Genomic DNA, 22,118 nt, shown 5'->3' on the forward strand with positions numbered 1-22,118 from the left:
TCACATAAATTAAATTTCCATCTGGTATCACATTACATCCCCTAAAGAACTTCCCTTACCATTTCATATAGTATAAGTCTAGTAAAAAAAATCTTTTCAATTTTTGTTTATGTTTTAAAAATTGGATTTTGCCTTCATGCTTGAAAGATATATTTACATTCTTGTTCACTTTATTTTTTCTCTTTGCTTTCAGCACTTCTAATATGACATTCCATTATCTGCCTGCATAGTTTCTGACCAAAAGTCTGCTTTATTCTCACCTTTGTTCCTCTGTATGTAATGTTTCTTTTGTCCCTGCTCCCAAGATTGTCTCGTATTTTTTCTTTATATTAAGCACTTCAATCATAGTGTACCTAGAGAGAGAGTGTGTGTGTGTGTGTGTGTGTGTGTGTGTATTTATCCTGCTTGGGTTCTCTGAGCTTCTTGGATCTTTGGTTTGTTGTCATTCATTAATTTCAGAAGTTTTGGCCACTATTTCTTCAAATAGTTCTTCTCCCCTGTCTTCTCTTTTCTCATTCTGAGACTCCAATTGCACATACAGTAGATCACTTTACATAGTCTCAAAGCTATTTGATACTCCCTTCTATTTTTTTTCACTCTTTTCTATCTTTGTATTTCAGTTTAGATAATTTCTACCTTCAAGTTCGCTGATTCTTTCCCCAGCTGTGTCCAAACTGCTAATAAGCCCATCAAAGGAATGCTTCATCTCTGACATAATCCTTTTTTATTTCTAGCATTTTCATTTGATTATTTTATAGTTTCCATCTCTCTGCTGAAACTCCCTATATGTCCATGCATGTCATTTGGAGGAGGTGGTGGTGCTGTGATCCTGTCCCCAGCATTAGCCAATGATCACCATGCCTGCATCAAGGGAGACTCTCTCCAGTCTCCTGCCCTTCCCCCAAGGCAAGGAGGCCTGTGGGAAAGAGCTTGCAAGTGAGTGCAAAGTTCCTTTGTGTCTGCAGCTCCAAGTTATTCTAAGCAGATGTGCTAGCCCACAGCCAACTTTAAAAAGCTTGTCACAATTTTAGCTGATTTTTTTCCTAACAACCTTATGTGGTGGTCACTTCTTCCTCCTGTACTTTGTCAAAAATCTGTGACCCAGTTGTCATAAAAATAGCGTCATGAGGTGAGCCTCTTGAAATCTCCCCTGGAATTTACAACAAATTGAACAACTGTAACTCCACAAACAACTCCCTGCGTAGCAGACAGGCAAGACTAAGAGGCACACTACTGAAATCATCTAAAGGTGGGCAAATTGCACATGCAGGGGAGGAGAGAAGGGAGAAGTGCAGACACGGGGACACGCAGGCACAGGATGCAGATATAGCTCGGTGCTCCAAGCTCGCTGCATCCCAGAACTATGCCAGCTGCGGGAGAGGGAAGAACTTGGACTGCTAGGGCTCCGCTTATGGCCCACAGGGCTGAGGGAGCAGCATATAACACGGCTGAACCCAATGCTCATGGCAGAGACCTCGGAGAAAAGACTGAGGGAAGAAGGATGAAAACGGTGGTTTAAGCCCTCACTACCGAGCAGAGAATGGAAGCCTTAGGCACTGAGACTAGCCGCCCCCTCCCGACCCTCCCAGAGCTCGCCCCGCCCCCACCTGCCCAGTGCTAGAAGCGGAACAGAGGCAGTGTGAGATCAAAAGAACAGAATATTTGCTGTTCTGAGAACTGTGGACCGCAGACACAGATTCACAGCCCAATTAGTTCCAGCAGAGGGGAGGGAGCTGTGGAAGCAGGACCAGCTGTGGTGGTGGTCGCCTGCCATTGCTCTGGGCCACCTCTCACAACTCACCCCGCCCCTGGCCCCACCTCTCTGGGCGGATCCCTGCAGGAGTAAACAGAACTGCTGAAACATACGGGCTCTGAATCTGGTGCAGGAAGAGCTTTGGAACTTCAGAAGCTCTCCACATCCCCCCATGGAGGCGGCGCCCTATGACCCAGATGAACTGTTCACAGAGGAAAAGCCTGCCTTCCAGGGAATCCCCACATTGTGTGAGAAGCCGGAATAGTGCAGAGAAAATATAACACTACAGTGTGAGAGAGAATAAAAGGCCGCAGTCAGAGAGAAAACAAAACTTTCTACCAACACCTACTGGAAAACAAAAAAAAAGACCTCTTCCTATCAACCTGTTGCAAAACCCACTCCTGTAGATGTTTAGGAAGAGAAATAATAAATCATTAGTTGACAGAATTTTCTAACACACAACCTGCACTATAAGAAATACTGAAGGAGGCTATTCGACCTGCATAAATAGGGATAATTTGTGACAACCAAAACATAAAAGGGAGAAGAGTAAAGGCCTGAACCGGAATATGGGAATGGAGAAAGTAAGCATGCTGAAGAAAATGGAATACTCTAAATATGAAACTTTCTTTTATATAAACTTAATGGTAACCACTCAAAAAAAGTCCAGAACTGAAATATATAATTTAATAAAAGAAGAAACAGAGGGAAAATTCATAGAATACCACCACACAGAAATAATAGACAATAAAAAGGCAAAGAAACAATGGAGACACAGTCTTACCAGAAAACTAAAGATAGAATGATAGGAAATCTTCACGTATCAATAATCACCCTAAATGTAAACAGACTGAACTCACCAATAAAAAGGCATAGAATAGCAGACTGGATAAAAATACTAAGCCCAACTATATGCTGCCTCCAAGAGATACATCTCAGCTACAAGGACAAACAGACTCAAAGTGAAAGGGTGGAAATTGACACTCCAAGCAAATGGTATGCAGAGAAAATCAGGTGTAGCCATACTGATATCAGATGAAAGAGACTTCAGGATAAAAAAGGTAACAAGAGACAAAAATGGACATTTCATAATGATAAAGGGGACTATACAACAAGAAGACATAACAGTCATCAATATTTATGCCCCCAATCAGGGAGCACCGAAACGTACCAAGCAACTACTAACAGAACTAAAGGGAGAAATTGACCAAAACACAATTATAGTAGGGGACCTAAATACATCACTGACAGCTATGGCTAGATCATCCAAACAGAAAATAAAGAAAGAAATAGCAGCCCTAAATGACACATTAGATGAAATGGACATAACTGACATTTATAGAGCACTTCATCCTAGAACATCGGACTATACATTTTTTTCTAGTGTACATGGTACGTTCTCAAGGATAGGCCATATATTGGGACATAAAACTAGCCTCAGCAAATTTAAGAAAACTGAAATCATGCCAAGCATATTCTCTGATCACAAGGCTTTGAAATTGGATATCAACTGCAAAAAGAAAGCAGAAAACCACAAATATGTGGAGATTAAACAACATACTTTTAAAGAACAACCAGGTCAAAGAAGAAATAAGAGGAGAGATCAAAAGATACATCGAAACAAATGAGAATGAAAATACATCCTACCAAAATTTTGGGGATGCAGCGAAAACAGTTTTAAGACAGAAATTTATATCACTACAGGCAAGAAACAAGAAAAATCCCAGATAAACAACCTCACGTTACACCTTAAAGAACTAGAAAAAGAAGAACAAATGAAACCCAAGGTCAGCAGAAGAAAGGAAATAATAAAAATCAGAGAAGAACTAAATGAAATAGAGAACACAAAGACAATAAAAAAATGAATGTGACAAAGAGCTGGTTCTTGGAAAAGATTAATAAAATTGACAAACCCTTGGCTAGACTCACTAAGATAAAAAGACACTAATAAAATCAGAAATGAAAGAGGGGAAGTTATCACAGATGCCACAGAAATACAAAGGATCATCCAAGAATACGATGAAGGACTATATGCCACCAAATTCAATAACCTAGAAGAAATGGACAAGTTCTTAGAAACATATAGCTTTCCTAAGCTGAAAATCACAAAGCATTGGAAAATCTAAATAGACCAATCACCAGTAAGGACATTGAATCAGTCATCCAAAACCTTCCCAAAAGCAAAAGTCCGGGACCAGATGGCTTCACTAGTGAATTCTACCAAACCTTCAAAGAGATCTAATACCAATCCTGCTCAAACTCTTCCAAAAAATTGAAGAAGAGACAGTACTCCCTAACTCATTTTATGAGGCCAACGTTACCTTGATACCAAAACCTGGTAAGGACAACACAAAAAAAGAAAACTACAGACCAATATCTCTGATGAATACAGATGCAAAAATCCTAAACAAAATTCTAGCAAATCGAATGCAACAATGCATTAAAAAGATTATTCATCACAACCAAGTGGGGTTCATCCCCCGGGCACAAGGATGGTTCAACATTCACAAATCCATCAATGTGATACATCACATAAACAAAATAAAGGACAAAAATCATATGATTATATCAATTGATGCAGAAAAAGCGTTTGACAAGACACAACATCTATTTATGATTAAAACAACTAATAAAATAGGTTTAGAAGGAAAATACCTTAACACAATAAAGGGCATATATGACAAGCCCTCAGCTAATCTCATAATTAATGGTGAAAAACTGAAGTGCTTTGCTCTACGTTCAGGAACACGACAGGGCTGTCCCCTATCACCTCTGCTTTTCAACATAGTGTTGGAAGTCCTTGCCAGAGCAATCAGGCAAGAGAAAGAAATAAAAGGCATCCAAATTGGGAATGAAGAAGTTAAATTATCACTCTTTGCAGATGACATGATGCTATATATAGAAAACCCTAAAGACTCCACCAAAAAGCTATTAGAAACAATCAACGAATACAGTAAAGTTGCTGGCTACAAAATCAACGTACAAAAGTCCATTGCATTCCTATATACTAACAATGAAATCTCAGAAAAAGAAATACAAAAAAAATTCCTTTTGCAATTACAGCAAAAAGAATAAAATACCTAGGAATAAACTTAACCAAGGATGTGAAAGACCTATACGCTGAAAACTATAAGACATTTCTAAAAGAAATTGAAGAAGACACAAAGAAATGGAAAGACATTCCATGCTCACGGATTGGAAGAATCAACAGTTAAAATGGCCGTATTACCCAAAGCAATATACAGATTTAGTGCAATCCCCATCAAAATCCCAATGGCATTTTTTAAAGAAATAGAACAAAAAAATCATCAGATTTGTATGGAACCACAAAAGACCCTGAATAGCCAAAGCAATCCTAAGAAAAAACAACAATGCTGGAGGTATCACATTCCTTGACTTTAGCTTGTACTACAGGACAATAATAATCAAAACAGCATGGTATTGGCAGAAAAACAGACACACAGACCGATGGAATAGAACTGAGAACCCAGAAATAAACCCACATAAATATGGACAGATAATTTTTGACAACGAAGCAAAAAACATACAATGGAGAAAAGACAACCTCTTCACTAAATGGTGCTGAGAGAATTGGAAAGCCACGTGCAAATGAATGAAACTGGACTGCTATCTGTCACCACATACCAAAATTAATTCAAAATGAATCAAAGACCTAAGCATAAGACCTGAAACAACAAACTGCATAGAAGAAAACATAGATACTAAAACTTATGGACCTTGGCTTCAAAGAGCATTTTATGAATTTGACTCCAAAGGCAAGGGAAGTAAAAGCTAAAGTAAATGAATGGGACTATATGAAACTTATAGGCTTCTACACAGCAAAAGAAAACATTGACAAAATTAAGAGGCAACCAACTGAATGGGAGAAGATTTTTGCAAACAGTGCCTCCGATAAGAGACTAACATCCAAAATATATAAGGAACTCACACAACTCAACAACAAAAAAACAAACAACCCAGTTGAAAAATGGGCAGAGGACCTGAAGAGACATTTCTCCAAAGAGGACATACAAATGGCCAATAGACATATGAAAAAATGCTCAACATCACTAATCATCAGAGAAATGCAAATAAGAACCACAATGAGATATCACCTCACCCCAGTCAGAATGGCTACCATCAACAAGACAAATAGTAACAAGTGTTGGAGAGGCTGTGGAGAAAAAGGAACCCTCATACACTGTTGGTGGGAATGCAGATTGGTGCAGCCGTTATGGAAGGCAGTGTGGAGGTTCCTCAAAAAAATTAAGAATGGAACTACCATATGACCCAGCAATCCCTCTCCTGGGTATCTACTCAAACAATCTGGAAACATTTATCCATAAAGACATGTGTGCTCCAATGTTCATTGCAGCTTTATTTACAGTGGCCAAGACATGGAAACAAGCAAAATGTCCTTCGATAGATGAATGGATAAAGAAGTTGTGGTATATCTACACAATGGAATACTATTCAGTGGTAAGAAAAGATGAAATAGGACCACTAGTGACAACATGGATGGATCTTGAGACTATGATGCTAAGCGAAATAAGTCAGACAGAAAAAGTAGAGAACCATATGATTTCACTGATATGTGGTATATAAACCAAAAACAACAAAAGAACAAGACAAACAAATGAAGGAACAAAAACTCATAGACATAGACAATAGTTTAGGGGTTACCAGAGGGTAAGGAGGTTGGGGGTGGGAGATGAGGGTAAAGGGGATCCAATATATGGTGATAGAAGGAGAACTGACTCTGGGTGGTGAACACACAATGGGATTTATAGATGATGTAATACAGAATTGTACGCCTGAAATCTATGTAACTTTACTAACAATTGTGACCCCAATAAACTTTAATTTAAAAAAAAATAACTCTGTGTCCCTGTGTCCCATCTTCCTCACAGGAGATGCTGCTCTTTCGAATTCAGTTTACTTGATTGCCTTGTGACCACCTCTGGTAAGCTCAAGAAAAATCATAATTGTATGGATTTTGTGACTAACCCACTATTTTAAAATGAGAGTGACGTTTTCTTGCACTTGCCTACAGTCTAAGTAGAAGTGGAACTGGCTGTTTGGTTATTGAGCCCTGAAAATCCTTTACTCTCTTACAAGTTTAATTATGCATTTAAAAGAATATTTATTGTACTTTGTCCAGACTTTCTAGATGTTCTGATTTTGGAAATTTTTCTAGGATATTTAGTTCACCACATTTCCAGAAGTTTAGTTAATCCATAAGGTTTTAAATCAAACAGTACAGACCTTTATTACAGTGGAGTATGTGAATATCTTTGTTTTATAATTTTGTAAATAAAAATATCTATAAATGATCCTTCATATCACTCAAATCTCTAAAGTCAGAAACTATATTCAAGTAGTAACAGTGGTCCCATTTTCACAGAAACAGAAGATTTTTGAATTAAGAATTTCAGAAGTTCCAGTTCATTTTTATTGTAAGCAGGGTAAAAATAACAAATGATTGAATGACTGAGAAATCCATATGAGAACAGTGGTCTCCACTAGAATTTACTGAAAGGCCATATTTTTAAGTCTATTAGGAATACTGGTAAATATAACATTTTATATATGCCCAGTAAATCTTTCCATTAAATTTAATCTTTATTGTAAAATAATAATGGTGTTGATCAACTTTGTCCTTAAACACAAATAGATATACATAAAAAAGAGAAAGACATAACACAGGCATTATTTTCAAAATGCATTGTGATCAAGGTACTTTTTTTTTTTGAGATGTAAACCACCGAACAAAGACTGATTTGTGTCATCTGTTCATGCTCTCTAATTCCATTGGTTAACACCACTACTTTTTCTTTTCTTAGTGAACTAGAAAAATAGTTATATAGTTTTATGCTTCCTAGCTCATAAAACCTCCTAGTAAGGTCAATTCTAATCCTGATCATTGCTTTACATCACCTTACATTACAGGAATGGTTTCATTTTCTTCCTCACCTTCCTTCACATCAGAATGTCCCTAAATGTCTGGCCTGTCAATAGAATACTGTACTCCACTGTGGGCTTTGTATAACCTATGGGGTGTCTGAGACATCATGTTCTGTTTATTGTAAATGTGTTTCTTTTACAAAATCCTTTTGCTTTTCTCAGAGTTTAACTTTTAACTTATCTCAGAAAACATCACCTATGGTGAAAAAGACAGGTACTTTTATTTTTGAGCAGCAAACAAAAGAAAAAAGCAATCTGCATCACCTGCTTGTGCTATTTAATTCCTTTAAGGCTATTTCTTAGTATTCTTGGTGAACTGTAAGAATAAATTGTATAATTCCATTCTTCCTAGAAACCTCCCCAAAAGTATTCATAGTCAAACATTGAATTTTTTAGGTCTGGATTTTCTCAACTGTAAAATAACAATAAATACATCATGTGGAATTGTTATAAAGACTTTAAAAGGATGTATCTATAGCATTAAGCACAGTGCCTGGCCCACAGTAACAGTCCCTCATGTTATTACTGCTTATCCACGTATCTGTACCACTTGAAATAGGACTTAAAGAATAAGTCAAGTTAAGCTTTTTATTCACAGATATCATTATTTACACAGTAAATCCTTTCTATAAAAATCTGAAAAATTAGAGCTTCTAAAAAAACATCTACCTATATTCAGTAGATGCAAAATACTCTAATAAAATCACATTAGGAGAAATGCATGATATTGTTCTATTATTTCTATAAATGAAAAGAAAGTCATACAAAATTAATATACATTGAATGAATGAATCCTTTCAGAATCAGAAGATTGGTACACCACCATCTACTGATCTCAAATGATCAAATTTCATATCGATTAATCATGTGACTTTTATCCTTTCCCCATTGTCTATCTTTCTCCCACTCCTCCCCAAAGGTCTCTCTAGGAGCACAGACCAGCATTCTATCACCCCGCTGATGTCCTGTTTTTACTGCTCATCCAAGAATGCCATCAGTCGATCAGGCCAAGGTATCACTGGTCTTTCAGATAGACACTTACTGTCTCAGAATATTAAGTTTAATCAATGCTCATTTCAAAATAATTTTTGAGTGCTTACTGTTTGCCAAGTACTGTGCCAGGTTCTGGGGCTACTGTGGTATACCAGACTGACAAAGAGTCTGCCCTTATGGAAGATGGGGGAAAGAACGGTAGGTGATGAGGTCAGAAAGCTAGACGGGTCATTTCGGGGCATGGCAAGGAATTTTATTCTATCTGAAATGGGAAGACTCTTGTATTAGTTTTCTGTGGCTGCAGGCAGTAAATGACCACAAAATGAGTGCTTAAAATAACAGAAATGTATTCTCTCTGTTCTAGACACCATAAGTCCTAAATCAGTAGCACTCAGCCCAAATCAAAGAGTTGGCAAAGCCACACTCCCTCCGGAGGCGCTAGGATAAAATCTGTTCTTTGCCTCTTCTAGCTTCCAGGGGCTGCTGGCATTCCTTGGCTTGTAGCTGCGTCACCCCAATCTCTGCCTCCCTCTTCACATGGCCCTCTCCTCTATGTCTGTGCCAAATCTCTCTCTTCTTTCCTCTTAGAAGGAGACACGGGATTTCAGGTCCACCTGGAAAATCCAGGATAATCTCCCTATTGCAACATGCTTAACCACAACTGCAAAAACTTTTCCAAATAAGGTGACATTTCTAGGTTCCAGAGATGAGGACCTGATATCTTTGGGAGGCCATAACTCTGCCTATCACATCTCTTAAGTAATCTTCATGAAGACATCGAGATGGGATTGATGCTTTTAAAAGATCTCTCTGAAGAATAAAAAGTAACTACCATGTTTCCCCGAAAATAAGACCTAGCCGGACAGTCAGCTCTAATGAGTCTTTTGGAGCAAAAATTAATATAAGACCCGGGTCTTATACTAATTTTTGCTCCAAAAGACGCTTTAGAGTTGATTGTCTGACTAGGTCTTATTTCCGGGGAAATAGGTATGTGAGATGATCAAAGCATTAATTAACTTAATTGTGATAATCATTTCACAATGTGTGTATGTGTGTATATATATATATATATATATACACACACACACATATATACACACACACATATGTATGTGTGTGTGTGTGTGTGTATATATATATACATTAAATCATCATGTTGTACAATTTTATTTGTAAAAGAATGTATATTGTAGATTGTTCCCAAATAAATAAATAAATGATCTCCCTGCAGAGAGAGCTCGAGGGGGCAAAGTAGAAGCACTAGGTCCAGTGAGGAGACTGCTGTAGTAACCAGACAAGAGCTGACTAGGCTTGAGAAGTAAAATTATGCATTATAAATCTGTTACAATCATTATTGGCTAATGAAAAGTTTGTGTAGTAGTTAGGAGGACAACTCAGGATTCAAACCTCCTGTTCAAAATGATTATACCACTTGCTAGCTTTGTGACTTTGGACAAGTTACTCAACTAACTTGTTTTTTCCTCTTTCAACTTATAGAACTGCTATGAGCATTCAAAGAGATAAAAAATACATAAAATGTTTGACAGACTACAGTGCCTGACATATAGCAAGACCTCAATGAATGTTAGCTACAGTGATTTTTATCCGTTTCTGACATTGTAGATTTTCTATTATGTAATTTTATGCCATATATTTTGGTTCCTAAAATAAATGAAAAAAACAATTAAAAGGATTCAACAACTCAACAGGTGGAGACTATTTTTGCACTTCATTACAAAGGAGTCACCAATATTACCATTTTAAATTTTATAAGGAACACAGTATTTTAGAAATTTATCTTGGCAATCAAATTTCTTTTGCTTCTATATAACCAGAATTTCAAATCAAATATTGAAATCTAACATCTAAGATTTCAATTTAATACACTGTGGAAAAGAATTCAAACTTAATAAAGACCACAAAAAAATTTATTTCTTTTTTAAAGGAATACCCTAGGTTAAATCATATAACATGGATACAACAGCCATACTTAAAAGTGTCTCCATATTTAGGGAATTTAAATTGAAAGTCAAAATATTTCCTTTCTGGATTCTTATTTAAATTCAAACTTAAGATGATTTACCTAATTGCATTATTATTCATTGTCTACTTCAGATAAAACTTAGAAAGTAAATTGCAGAAATGCTATGGATTAGCTCAGTGCTAATCCTAACTGTACCTGCCATTTTATTTTTAACCGCAAATTCCTTTATCTCTAAAACAGTGAAAATAGCAACCTATTTTAAAAAGCAATTTTTCAGTTAATATATTATTGTAAGGATGAAATACAAATATAATAAAACAAAAAAATTGAAAAATAAAAATATCATTGGTGAAATATTATAAATGCCTAAAGCCAGAAAAATCTCCACCCTCACTTTATTTGATGTTCTTTAAGGTAAAGACAGGTAGTAAGTTCAAAAGTTGCTTATACTACTGCTATAAATGTGGGAAGAATCTTGGGATGATCAGCTTCTTACATAAAATTTCTATTGTTCATTCATATCTTTAAATTCTCTAAAGGTAAATCACTCATAGAATGATTAGTACTGGTAAGTACTCAAACTATTTTTCTCCATGGATTTAATAAACGTTATCAACCAACATACTCAAAACCAGCAGAACCATCTGGATGCTCAAGCCAGAAATCTGGAAAGTAGCTCTCGCTTCCCACATCCCAGCCACTATGAAGGTCTGTTCATTCTACCTCGATGAATGTGACTCAGGTACATCCACTCCTCTCTACTCTCTGAATTGGCTGCCCTAATCCAAGACACCTTCAAATATCATGAGGACCCGGGCTGTAGCTTCCTGATTCTCCCAGTCCAATCCACTCTCCACACAATTATCAAAATGATCGCTGTAAAATATAAATGGGGTAAGTCACTGCTCTGCTGAAAGCCTTCAGTCGTTTTCCACCAGCCTAAGAAAGAAGAGCTCTTCATGCTCTGTCACTTACTCTCACTCTAACACCTTTTGAAATCACACCCTCCCCTACCACTGGTTTCCAACCGTACATGCCTCTTTCAATTGCACCAAGCTCTTTCATCTTCGGGACTATCTGCTGCTCTCTCTGCATGGAACCAGTCATCCTGCCCCCAAGTGTCTGCTTCCTCCTTTCCTTCAGTTTTCAGCTCCTCAAAGAGGTTTTCCGTGCCCTCCCAACGCACAGCAGGTCCCCCGTCACTTTATCCTGTTCTGTACACTCACTTACTTAGTTTATGTTTCTTTCCCCACTCTAGACTGTCACCTCCTTGAGGGCAAGTTCTCTGTTTTGTTCACCCCTATTCTCAGTGCTTAGAACAGTGCCTGGCGCGTGGGAGGTACTCAGTAAATACTTACAAATGAATGAGAATGCCATTATTATTAAATGCTCAGTTGTATTGCAAGATTCCTTTTTCATAAAATTAAGAAATTGTGACCATAGCAAAAGTAAATCAAGTGGCTATGTGTGATTTATGTCATGGTTTTATCACTTGAAAGTAACCACTCACGGAAGTAAGGCAGAATTGAAGAAGGTGCTAACTCTGAGTATCAATAAATTTAACAATGTCTGAACACAATGATTTGAAAGTGACCTACACTTAAACGTAGGTCTTACAATTTGACACGGGGTTGCTTAAATGTTTAGCTGCCTGCATTATATAGTAAACTCTCTATAAAAGACATTATTATTGCCGCCCTTGAGTCTTTCCCAGTTGCTTAATTCTTCAGCATTTTTACACAATGTCAGAATCACACAATTAAATACTCTGCTTGTTCTTTAACTTTTTTCCATAGCTTTAGGCCTTCCTGACATAGAATCCAACTTGGGACTATCTTCCACCTTTTCTGTGTCTTTTTTGTACATGGCGAGGTAAATGAGAGTCCTAGTAAACAACTGCTTGCTGATTAACTCAAGAAATGAATGAAATCATTCAGCATTGAGTAATGGTTTTCTCAGTACATATTTATTAGTATATATTTTCTTTATAGTACCCATTCATTCAGTAAGTTTTTAATATTATGGATTAATTTTTATTACTTTAAAAGATTATTAAAATGATATCTTTATAAGTCAGTTATATAGTTTCAGCAGATACATTTGATTCTTTGTATAAATATACCCTATGTATGCGTGTATAATATTCTTTACACATACCCATGAAATTAAGATTTGCGGGACTTACTATTTGACTCTACAATATCCTCATTAGAAAAAGGCTTTTTTCAAAATAATTTGAAGGTCACTACTCTCTATTCTTCATCTTTTATTTTTACTTTGTGAAACTTGAGACATTCGGTATGTTGTCTATGGACCAGATTTAGCCTGTTCAACACAGTGTGTAGCATGCTCCATATTTTTAGCTTTAAATCTAATTAGCTGACATACAAATAACTCTGTAGTCAAGAAGTCCTAACCCTTCCACTATTGTTTAACTGGCACTTACGGTGTCGTGCTAATAAACTTAGGTCAGTTAATATCACTGAAGTTGAATATAAAATTAAACCTGGGCTGTGTAGACTTAACTCCATTGAAATTATGGCATGATTCTGAGAAAAATAGGTAAGAAAAGGCTTGACTCACTTTTGAATCACATGCAATGCTAAAACAAACATCTCAATTCACCATTTTAATTTGCGAAAATATTCATATTGCCTACATAGAAATGCAGGCATCTTGTAAAAATAACATGATACATTTCTGATCTAAATCACAGTAACTGGAACCAACCATGCTATACATGCCTAAAAATAAAACACAAGGACACACTGATAATTACAGTAGACATGTATAAATAAACTTTTTAACTATGAAAAAGTTATAACCAAAGAGAAAGCCAAAGCAAACAAAAGTCACTGTTAGCAAACATGCTCCCATTAGCGTGTAACCTCCCTGAGCCCACTAGTAAGCGAGCTCCCTAAGGACACACAGACTGTCATCTGTTTTGTTCATTCAAGTCTTACAAAGAACAGCCCTTTGCACACAGGTACAAAGAAATAATAAATATTATCTATTAAATATTTAATATCATATACTATCAACAAGTATTAAATAAAGGAAAGAACATTATAGTAGATCAAATACTGTTGTTTAAAGCAGGAAAGCTAATTCTGAAGAATTTAGGAAGCAAGAAAATAAAAATAGAACTAAAATTGTGATGACCACCATTCAATCTTTATTTGATGATTCTTTAGATGTCACCGTAGGGTCATTATTAGCAGTATCAGTTAAATTATACAATCAATGTGACAGAATACTATTAATATAGATTTAAGTCGACAGAATACCAAATAAGATAGCTATGACTGTGAGACTAAGATTTTTTCCAAGCTACTGAAAAGCTAACTTTGCTAAAATGTGTCTACTCAGAAAAATGACTAAAGAAATCTTTACAGCTTACGACCTGCATTTCTCCATTTCCATGAGCTAATTTCCCTACATAGTTTCATCAAAATTCAAAATGTGTATCATAATGCTTCCTCCATTTGGTGATTAAGTACAAAAGATCAGCCATCAAAAGCTCTGAAATGACGACATGCTTCTTGAAAAAAATGGTAAATTCATATCTTATTTCGCACCAACTTACTCTAACTTTTGGCAAGACTCTCCGCAGTGTCTCAGCAGGATTCTGTCGCATCAAATACGGAAGATTTGCAATCACACTTGTTCCTTGGATATCTTGACCAGCACTTACAAAGAAAACACAAATTTAAAATTTGTAAATATAAGCTGAATTCCTGGTTTATGATTATAAAATGTAGGGGTTAATTTGAAAATGACTGTTTTTAATCATAAGCAGACTTTGATGAAGTTTAAACTTTAAATATATCACTTTGATATCAAAAAAACCACAACTGAAATTTCATTAACTAAATCTTATAACAAATGCATGAAAATATTAATTATGCTTATGCTGAAACAAGATTATCTATATACATATCTCAAGTCTCAAAGTCTTGAAGTCTATTATTAAATACTTACTTTAAAATTCTATCTCATTTTTTTCTGTGACCTGTCAATTTGCTGTACTTTATAAAAATATGAATGGTAAAATTTCATTATGGTAAAATATTAATAACCGTAACAGCAGCAGGGAAAGCAACAAAATCAACTACACAGATCATACAACAACTTCCTTCTGGTACAATGAAATTACCTGTAGCAATAGAATAATTCTATGGTTGCCAGAAACTTTTTAAAGATAAACTCAAAATTTTTAAAGGTCAGTAGGGTATATTTATACAGTACCTTTTTGACATAACATTCATTAGGTCACTAAGGCTTTACCAAAATAATGTCAGTGATACTCTAGTGATCCAAACACCTTAAAAAGGTGTTCAGATTCTTCAGAAAAAAACATTTCCATGCAAAACAATTGTTTGTTTATTAAAAGAAAGGAAAACTGTATTAAAATTGTAATACTCAATATATACCGATAACAAAAGATGAATACAAGTCACATCTGACTTCTGCAATTACAAGAGGTGCTCAAAGTGGTAACCATCAGCGTCCAGACACTTCTGATTATGGCGAACTACTGCTTGAGCAATGCTGACCAAAGTGTGCACTTGTATATATTTTTTTGGCACCCCCGTATGCATACATACAGAGGATGCCAAAAAAAATGTATACGCACATTTTAAGAAAGGAAAACACTGTATTAAAATTGTAATACTCAATATATACCAATAACAAAAGATGAATACAAGTCATGTGTATACATTTTTTTGGCACCCCCGGTGTGTGTGTGTGTGTGTGTGTGTGTAACTAGTAAATATGGTACCTTCTCAGAGGGAAAGTCCACCTATTCTTAACTGATACCCCAATTTAAATGTTAATTACTAATGCCATAGTATTTATCTTAATTAAAATTATTTTTACTTAGCTCTTCAAATGGAACTATTTATCACTATATATGTGTAACACCTTAACATGTTTGCTTGTTTGAAGTTTCTTTAAGCATTACATTTATTTGCTTCAGAGTCTTATAAGTTCTGTTAATAAGAAGCATATTCTGATTCTAATCGAAGCTGCCCTGCTGTGAAGAAAGGCTTTTTCTCTTTTGTGGTACAGTAAGCTGTGAAATACAGGTCAGCACAATCATTCCACTATTCTCACCACTCTCTAAATAAATACTTTAAAAGACAAAATCAAGAGGGAAAGGAGAAGGGACTGAAATATGGGACCCATACCAAGATGGAGAGAAAATCAACATGGAAATTAAAATTGCATATAAAAATACTACCATGTTTCCCCAAATATAAGACCTAGCCAGACCATCAGCTCTAACGCGTCTTTTGGAGCAAAAATTAATATAAGACCCGGTCTTATTTTAATACAATATAAGACTGGGTCTTACATAATATAAGACCAGGTCTTTTTAATATAATATGATATAATACAATATGATATAATATAATATAATACTGGGTCTTATATTAATTTTTGTTCCAAAAGATGCATTAGAGCTGATGGTCTGGCTAGGTCTTATTTTCAGGGCGATATGGTACTTGTACTGGGTTGAATGGCAGCCCCAATAAATGTCTACATTCTAATTCTGGAACCTATGAATGTTATCTTAATTTGAAAAAGATCTTGAGATAAAGCAATCATTCTGGATTATCTACGTAGGCTATAAACCCAATAACAAGTGTCCTTAAGAGATACTCGGAGGAGAAAACCAACAGAACAGAAAGCAACTTGAGCGCAGAGCAGACATTGGAGTGATGCTGCCACAAGTCAGAGAATGCTGACAACCAGCAGAAGCTGGAGGAGGCAAAGATTCTCTCCTAGAGCCCTGCTTACACTTTGATTTTGATTCAGTAATACTGATTTCAGACTTCTGGCCTCCTGAACTGTAATAAAATAAAATCTGCTATTTTAAGCCATCCAGTTCATGGCAATTTACTACAGCAGCCTGTAGAAACAAATACACTGCTAAAGAAGTGAGAGAGAAGAGAAATATCTGAAAAAGTACTGTTTCACATGACAATGCCTGGCCCAGAGTACAAGGTCAGTAAATGTCTTTTAAAAGGGTGTATGAATGGATGGCTCACTGGATGAATTGATGTCAGTAATATTTAACATTGAACATTCAATGAATTCTATTCACTAACTTTGCAATTAGGAAAAACATATGTGATCTCTAATACATCACAGATGTGAAGACAAAAACACTGCATGGATGAAACAAAACAAGAACAAATGGCAAACAAAAAAGAATGAAATGGCAGATTTAAGCCCCGTATACCAATAATTACATTAAATGGAAATAGTCTAAATATATCAGTTAAAAGACAGAGATTGGTGGAATAGATTAAAAACATACGAGTAACTCAACTAATTGCAGCCTATAATAAACTAATTTCAGATATAACAATATCAGCAGATTGAAAGTAAAGAACAGAAAATGATACATTATAGAATTGTGAATCAAGAGAAAGCAAGAGTGGCTATATCTTAGTATCAGATAAAGTAGACCTCAGAGAAAAGAAAATCACCAGAGACAGACAGGGATTTTATACAATAGTAAAAGAAGTAATCCACCAAGAAGACATAGCAATCCTAACTGTGTATACACCAGAGTTACAAAATATGTGAAACAAAAACTGACAAAATTCAAAGGAGAAACAGACAAATACACAGGCAGAGATTTGGACACCTCTCTGTCAACAAATGATGGAACAATTAGACAGAAAATCAAGGATATGGAACAATTCAACTATACTATCAACCAACAAGATCTAATTAATATCGACAGAACACTCCATCCAACAACAGCAGCATACACATTCTTTCAAGTGCCCAAAGAAACATCAAGAAAGACCACATCCTGGGCCATAAAACAATCCTCATTCAATTTTTAAAAATTAAAATCATATAAAGCTTTCTCTGACCACACTGGAATTAAGCTTAAAATCTATAATAGAAAAATAACCGAAAAATCTCCAAATTCTTGGAAACCAAAAAACACATTGCTACATAATCTATGGGTCAAACAAGAAATCCCAATGAAAACTTTAACAATACACTGAACTGAATAAAAATGAAATACAACATATCACAATTTGTGGGACACAGATGAAGTAGTGCACAGAAATGTGTAACACTAAGTTTCCCCATTACAAAAAGGGAAAAACTTCAATAATTCAACCTTCCACCTCAAGAACCTAGAAGAACAAATAATCACAATGCAAGCAGAAAAAGGCAATAATAAAGAGCAGAAATTAATTAAATAAAAACAAAACAATAGAGAAATAAAACAAAGACCTGGTTCTTTTAAAGGATCAATAAAGTTGACGAACCTCTAGATAGACTGACAAAAAACGAAAGACACAAATTACCAACATCAGGGTTGAAAGAGAGGCTATCACTACAGATCCTGCAGACATCACAAGATAATAAGAGAATGCTACAAATAACTTTACATACAAATCTGACTACTTGGACAAAATGGACCAACTCCTCACAAAACACAAACTGCTACAACTCACCCAATATGAAACACATCATTTGAATACACATACAACTATTAAGGATGTTGAATTCATATTTTAAAATTCCTAAAATAATATCTCCAAGCCCAGATAGTTTCACTGGAGAATTCTACCAAGCATTTAATGAAGAATTAACACCATTCTACATGATCTCTTCCAAAAACCCGAGCAGATGAGAACATTTCCTAAATCATTTTATGAACCTGACATTACATCAATATCAAAACGAGGCAAAAACAAAAAAACAAAGAAACCTATAAAAGAAAATCTCTCATGAATATAGATGTAAAATCCTTAAAACATTAGCAAATAAAATACAGTAATAATATATAAAAGGAAGAATTATCCATGAACAAATGGGACTTACTTCAGGAATGCCAACCTGGTTCAATATTCAAAACCAGTGTAATCCATCATATTAACAGATTAAAGAAGAAGAATATGACATGATCATATGAATCAATGCGGAAAAAACATTTGACAAAATCCAACACATAAACACTGAAATTAAAAATACAATACCATTTACAATCACTCAAAAAATAAAATACTAGCAAAAGTACAAGACTTATATGTTGAAAACTACACAATGTTAATGCAAGAATTCAAAGATCTAAATAATTAGAGACGTAATACGCTATGTAAAGATGTCAATTCTCCCAAATCAGTGTACAGGTTTAACACAATTCTTATCAAAATCCCAGTAAGATTTCTGGGAGACTGTGGGGACAGAGCCAGGAGTGCAGTTTCCAGGCTCTCGGCCTCACATGGAAAGGTGCTGGCTCAGCTAGTAAAGGGCCATCAACTGTGACTGGATGGCCATCAGCTGTGGCTAGTTGGCCGTCAGCTGTAACCAGTGAGCTACTGGCCACTAATATAATTGCTGTGGCTAGGCTAGCAGAAAATGGGGGCTAGCAAGAAGATGGTGGCTGAGCCTGCAAGAGCGGATTGCAGTTAGCCAAGGGGGTCGGTCGGTTGGCAGAAAAGCAGACGGCAGGCTGCAGATTGTGTGGCTCCTGCTTCCTGTGTCTCCAACCCAGCCGCTGGCGAGACTATAGTGGTGTGACTCCCCTACCTATGGCTCCGTGGGTGTTCCTTTTTGGCCTCACCATGTCCTGCATTCTTGTGTGGGGAGCGGGAGCAGAGGCCCCGCATGCTACCCCGCGTGACTCCCTGCATGACAAATGGTGCAGTGAGTAGGTTCCCCTGCATGACAGAGACATAGACAGTATTTTTCTAAAACTTATATGGAAACAAAATTAGAAGAGCTAAAAACAATTTTTAAAAAAGAGAATATAGTGGGATGAACCTGTCTGCTCAATTTTAAGACATTATATCGCTACAATAACCAAGACTGCATAGTATTGGCAGAGGGATAGACACATAAATCACTGGAACAGAAGAGAGAACTCAGAAATAGACCTCCACAAATATGCCCAACTGATATTTGACAGAAGTACAAAGGCAACTCAGTGAAGGAAATACAGTCTCTTCAGCCAAAGGTGCTGGAGCAACTGGACACCAATAGTTAAAAAACATGATTCTACATGATCTCAACAAACAGAAAACAAACAAACAGAAAACCTTGACCTAAGTCTCACATTAACTCAAAATGAATTACAGACTTACATCTTCCTAAAACCTAAAACTATAAAACTTTTAGAAAAAAATATAGGAGAAAATCTTCTAGATCTAGAGCTAAACAAAGAGTTCTCATATTTGACCAAAAGTCTGAAGAAAAAATTGACAAATTGGACTTCATCAAAATTAAAAACTTTTGCACCGTGAAAAGACTGTTAAGAGGATGAAAAAAACAACCCACAAGCTGGGAAAAAATATTTGCAAACCACATGTTTGACCAAGGGTTAGGATCTAAGATATTAAAAAATAAAAACTCTCATTACATTGTTTTGTGCACCTGAAACTAATAAAAAAATGTTAAAAAAAATAAAATTAAATAAAAAAACAAAATTAAAACTCTCAAAACTCAATAGTATAAGCGTACAAACCAATTGGAAAATGGGCAAAAGGTATTTTACCATAAAGGATATAGAGACTGTAAATAAGCAAATGAAAAGGTATTCAACATCATTAACCATTAGGTAAATGTAAACTAAAACCACAATGAGATATCACTACACTGATTGGAATGGCTAAAATAAAAAATAATATCACCAAATGCAAAGAAACTGGATCACTCATTCTTTGCTGGTGGGAATGTAGCCTGGAACAGCCACTCTAGAAAGCAATTTGGCAGTTTCTTAAAAAACTAAACATGCAACAATATACAACCAAACAATTGCAGTCTTGGGCATTTATCCCAAATAAATGAAAGCTTGTGTTCACAAAAAAAGAAACCTATGGATGAATATTTATAACAGCTTTATTTGAGCCAAAACACAAACAACCTATATACCCTTAAATGAGTGAATCGTTAAACAAACTGTGGTATCCACATCTTGGAGTGACACTCAGCAAAAAGAAAGGAACAAAGAATTGCTAGATGCCATAAAACCTGATGAATCTCCAGAGAATTATGCTGTGTGGAAAAAGCCAACCCCAAATGTTACAGACTGTATGATTCCATTTATATAACATTCTTGAAATGACAAAATTATACAAACGGAGAACAAATTACATGATTTCCAGGAGTTAAAGACTGGGTGGGGAAGAAGGAAACAGATGCGACTACAAAAGTGTAACATGAGGGGTCCTGGGTAATGGAAATTTACCTGTCTTGATTTTATCAATGTCGGTATCTTGCCTACGATATGGAACCATAGTTTCTCCAGATGTTACCACAGGGGAAGCTGGGGAAAGGGCACATGGGTACGTATCTGTATCACTTCTTACAACTACATGTGAGTCTATAATTACCTCAACATAAAAAGGTTAAGTTTTTTTTTAAAATCAATCAATATTACAGATTTTTTAAAAACACATATGAATGTCTCAACAGACAGATGTAGAAATCTGACAAACCCAACATTCATTCATGAGTTCAAACTCTCAATAAACTAGAAACAGAAGGGAACTTTTTCAACCAGATAACGGGCATCTATGAAAAACTTACAGCTAACATTGTACTTAAAGGTGGAAGAATGAATGTTTTCTATGTCTCTTAATCTCCAGAACCATATCCCCAGTAAGCTGTAATTTAAAAAAAAAAAAAAAAAGAATGAATCCTTTCTCCCTTGTCACTGTTACACTTACATCAACACTGTGTCGGTGGTTTGAGCCACTGCAATAGGCAATAAAAAGAAATAAAGGCTTATGGACTGGAAAGGAAGAAATTAAAATGTACTGTACAAAATAGCTAGTAGAACTAATAAGTGAATCAAGCAGAATGGCAGGATACAAGGTCAATATATAAAAGTCAACTGTATTTCTATAGAGTAGGAAAGAAAAATCATAAATAATAATTTAAATAGCAATTCAATTTACATTAACATAAGAATATGAAATACATTTGGAAAATTTGGTAAAAGACGTGCAAGATCTGTAGACCAAAAGTTGCAGAACATGTTGAAAGAAATAAAGAAACCTGAATACATGGGGAGAGATTTAGCACTCAAGGATTAAAGACCCAATGCTGTAAAGATGTCGATTTTCCAAATTGAAGTATTCAACATGATCTGAATCTAAATCCCAGCAGGCTTTTTGCAGAAATAAACAAGCTTATTCTAAAGTTATATGGAAATGCAAAGAATTTAGAATAGCCAAAATGAATTTGAAAAAGAATAAAGTTGCAGGGCTAATACTATCTGGTTTCAATACTTTTTTATAAGGCTACAATAAACAAGATAGCATGGCACTGGTCTACGATAGGCACTAGTATATAGATCAATGCAAAAGAATAAAGAGAATAGAGAGTGCAGAAATCAACCCAAACATAAATGGGCAATTAATTTTTGACAAAGGTGACAAT

At 35.6% G+C, this 22,118-nt stretch overlaps 1 protein-coding gene across 7 annotated transcripts in view; it reads right to left on the bottom strand.

The window, feature by feature from the left end:
• The window catches only part of PPP4R4 (protein phosphatase 4 regulatory subunit 4), a 99,678-nt gene that overhangs the window by 50,084 nt on the left and 27,476 nt on the right, over window positions 1-22,118 (bottom strand). For 5 of the 7 annotated variants that reach the window (XM_033109270.1, XM_033109269.1, XM_033109272.1 and 2 more), the window contains exon 3: window positions 14,281-14,383. The exons of the other annotated variants lie outside the window; for them this stretch is intronic. In XM_033109270.1, the coding sequence (XP_032965161.1) occupies window positions 14,281-14,383 (103 nt within the window). The remainder of the gene's footprint in view (window positions 1-14,280; window positions 14,384-22,118) is intronic. 7 annotated transcript variants of the gene reach the window in all.

Source organism: Rhinolophus ferrumequinum, chromosome 6 (genome assembly GCF_004115265.2).
Source record: "Rhinolophus ferrumequinum isolate MPI-CBG mRhiFer1 chromosome 6, mRhiFer1_v1.p, whole genome shotgun sequence".
NCBI lineage: Eukaryota > Metazoa > Chordata > Mammalia > Chiroptera > Rhinolophidae > Rhinolophus > Rhinolophus ferrumequinum.